Source organism: Procambarus clarkii, unplaced genomic scaffold, assembly GCF_040958095.1.
Source record: "Procambarus clarkii isolate CNS0578487 unplaced genomic scaffold, FALCON_Pclarkii_2.0 HiC_scaffold_404, whole genome shotgun sequence".
Taxonomy (NCBI): domain Eukaryota; kingdom Metazoa; phylum Arthropoda; class Malacostraca; order Decapoda; family Cambaridae; genus Procambarus; species Procambarus clarkii.
Genome location: NW_027189437.1, coordinates 81,357 through 84,367, shown reverse-complemented (window position 1 = coordinate 84,367; position 3,011 = coordinate 81,357). Strand labels below are relative to the sequence as shown.

At 44.5% G+C, this 3,011-nt stretch overlaps 1 protein-coding gene across 1 annotated transcript; it reads right to left on the bottom strand.

The window, feature by feature from the left end:
- Positions 1 to 1,909: 1,909 nt before the first annotated feature.
- Positions 1,910 to 2,682, bottom strand: LOC138361459 (sericin-2-like). The gene is made up of 2 exons (XM_069320788.1): positions 2,586 to 2,682; positions 1,910 to 2,223 (listed from the first exon to the last, which is right to left on the bottom strand). The coding sequence occupies exons 1-2, from the start codon at positions 2,680 to 2,682 to the stop codon at positions 1,910 to 1,912; spliced, it is 411 nt and encodes a 136-aa protein (XP_069176889.1).
- Positions 2,683 to 3,011: the final 329 nt, after the last annotated feature.

Sequence of the window (3,011 nt, the reverse complement as noted above, 5' to 3'; positions counted from 1 at the left end):
CCCAAAAAAACTCCACCAGATCTGAGATAAGGAGCTTGGAATGCACGTATGTCATTCATCGCTCCCCCTCTCATCCTATGTCTCCTAGAGAGGGGGGAGAAGATCTCCCCATAGTCCTTCTGGGAGGGTGTGTGGAAAGGTACTCGCATCTCGACTCCTCTTCTTATAATAACCGATGATGCGGGTAAACACTTCTATATATATATATATATATATATATATATATATATATATATATATATATATATATATATATATGTCGTACCTAATAGCCAGAATGCACTTCTCAGCCTACTATTCAAGGCCCGATTTGCCTAATAAGCCAAGTTTTCATGAATTAATGTTTTTTCGTCTACCTAACCTACCTAACCTAACCTAACCTAGCTTTTTTTGGCTACCTAACCTAACCTTACCTATAAATATAGGTTAGGTTAGGTTAGGTAGGGTTGGTTAGGTTCGGTCATATATCTACGTTAATTTTAACTCCAATAAAAAAGAATTGACCTCATACATAGAAAAAAGGGTTGCTTTATCATTTCATAAGAAAAAAATTATAGTAAATATACTAATTCAGGAAAACTTGGCTTATTAGGCAAATCGGGCCTTGAATAGTAGGCTGAGAAGTGAGTTCTGGCTACTAGGTACGACATATATATATATATATACATATATATATATATATATATATATATATATATATATATATTTATATTTATATAGATTATATTGTTATACCTTAGGGCGGAGGTGTAAGACTGCCGTAACTGACCTCCCATCTTCAAAACTAACCATTCGTCCAAACTGATCTGTTATTTTAATACTTACTTTCTCCAACGTGTTAGTATTTAATGTCTTGTACACTAGGGGATGAGCCCCTCTAGAATATGAGTCATGATAATTGATTGGATCTAAGATATTTACAATTTGCCCCCGTATCGATCCGGCTCGATGACGTCACTATAAATGAGTAAATAGTCACAACCTCCGTCACTGTCTGGGGGGGATGAGGCCACGACCTTGGAGGCTGCTGTAATGTCATCTGATTTTGCCTGATAAATGGTGTATTTGCGACTGCTGTCAAAACCAAGTACATTAGCTATTCTGTGTTTAAATTGAAGGCTGAGAGAATATAACGAACCAGTACCTTCATTGTTAAGAGTGGAGGCTAGTAATACTCGCTCTAAGGATTGATCATAGGTGAGGATTGGTTCTCTTTCTGAGAAGTATATTTTGAAATCACCGCGGAAGCTAAGTTTCATGTCGGTGATTATTTGTCGGCTAAGCTCACTCGTGATGAATGTGATGTTTCTGGATAATATGTTGGTTTTGGGGAGGAAGGTGTAAATGAGATGTTCTGGGCTTTTAGAAAGAGTTCCTCGTTTAAAAGTAGCATAGACGTCTATGCCAGACTCCCCCTCATCCTTGATGATGGCGTTAATTCGTCTGGGTAGGAGTATGTTGACTAAGGCCACTTCATGTTTAATGGAAGGGTTTAAATGTAGAGTGGGGATGGTGTTTGTAAATGCTGAACTTGTGTTGTTGTATATATCTTCTTGGTCGAGGCTAGTGAGGTATATGTAGTGTTCCTCGTCCATTGTTAAGTTATGTACTGATTGGGGTGGGAATAAAACATCATTACTTATATTTTATTTTATTAATCTACTTAGGAAATATTACTTTTTAAAAGAACTACAACAGGGGGATTATTCCCCATAAGAAATTACATATAAAGAGCAGCAGCTGTTGGTGCTGCTGTCGCCCGCTGCTGCCGCTGCCGCCGCTGCTGGAGCTGATGTTACCACGGACACCGCTGCCACCTTTGATGGTACTGTTGCTGCCGCTGCCACCGCTGGAACCGCTGTAGTTGGTGGTACTGCTGCCGCTACCACCCCCGCTACTGGAGCTGTGGTTACCGCTGATACCGCTTGCCAGCGTTGATGGTACTGCTGCTGGTGGTGGTGGTGCTGCTGCTGCTGCTGCTGCTGTAGTTGGTGGTACTGCTGCCGCTGCCGCCACTGGAGCACTTGGTACCGCTGACACCACTGCCGCCGTCGTTGGCGGTGCTGCTGCTGCTACCACCACCGAAGCTGCTGTAGATGGTGGTACTGCTGCTGCTGCTGCTGCTGCTGTTACTGACGGTGGTGGTGCTGCCACCTCTTCTTTGTGTGTTGTTGGTTACAGCTTTCGTTGTTGTTTCGGTGAGGAGGATAACAGGAATATTTCCTGTGACTCTCCATCGAGGATGGTGTCAATACGATGATTTGAGAGGGGGTCGAAGTCAATAGTGGTTTCGATCCATCGTTTGGCTGTACCAGATGTTGAGGGTGGGGGTGGAGCGGCGCTGGAGGTGGATGAGTAATCTTGTAGGTGTCTCTTCTTCCTGGGGGTAGCTGGTGGTGCTGGTGGTGTAGAACGAGAAGAGCTTCCTGGGGTGGTGGCACCCTCCCCCACCACTGCATCTAGGGTGATAGTTTTACTATCACCCTCTCCCCTGGGATCATCATTCGGGAGGGGTACCATCGATGGGGTAACGGTAGAGGGACGTTTGAGGATTACCAGCTCCTTGTTATGCTTTGCTAACTCACCATTGAGAGAAATGAGCATGGGTCCGACGTCCTTGAGCCAGTTGTCCATGCCACCACGGGAGGCCCCCAGTCCATGGGGTACCACCAACCGAAACATGGTTGGGGTTCTTAACATAAGATTGCCAACCTTTGTTAGGGCTGTTGACCAGACCACACACTAGAAATTGAAGGGACGACGACGTTTCGGTCCGTCCTGGACCATTCTCAAGTCGATTCAATGGTCCAGGACGGACCGAAACGTCGTCGTCCCTTCAATTTCTAGTGTGTGGTCTGGTCAACATACTTCAGCCACGTTATTGTGACTCATCGCCTGCTTTGTTAGGGCTGTTTTCAGCCAAAACAACCTATTTTTGGCAGTATCCAGGGAGACATTGGTGATGTAGTGGATGTCGGCAGAAGACTGCACTTGCTCCTGAGCTATAGGGT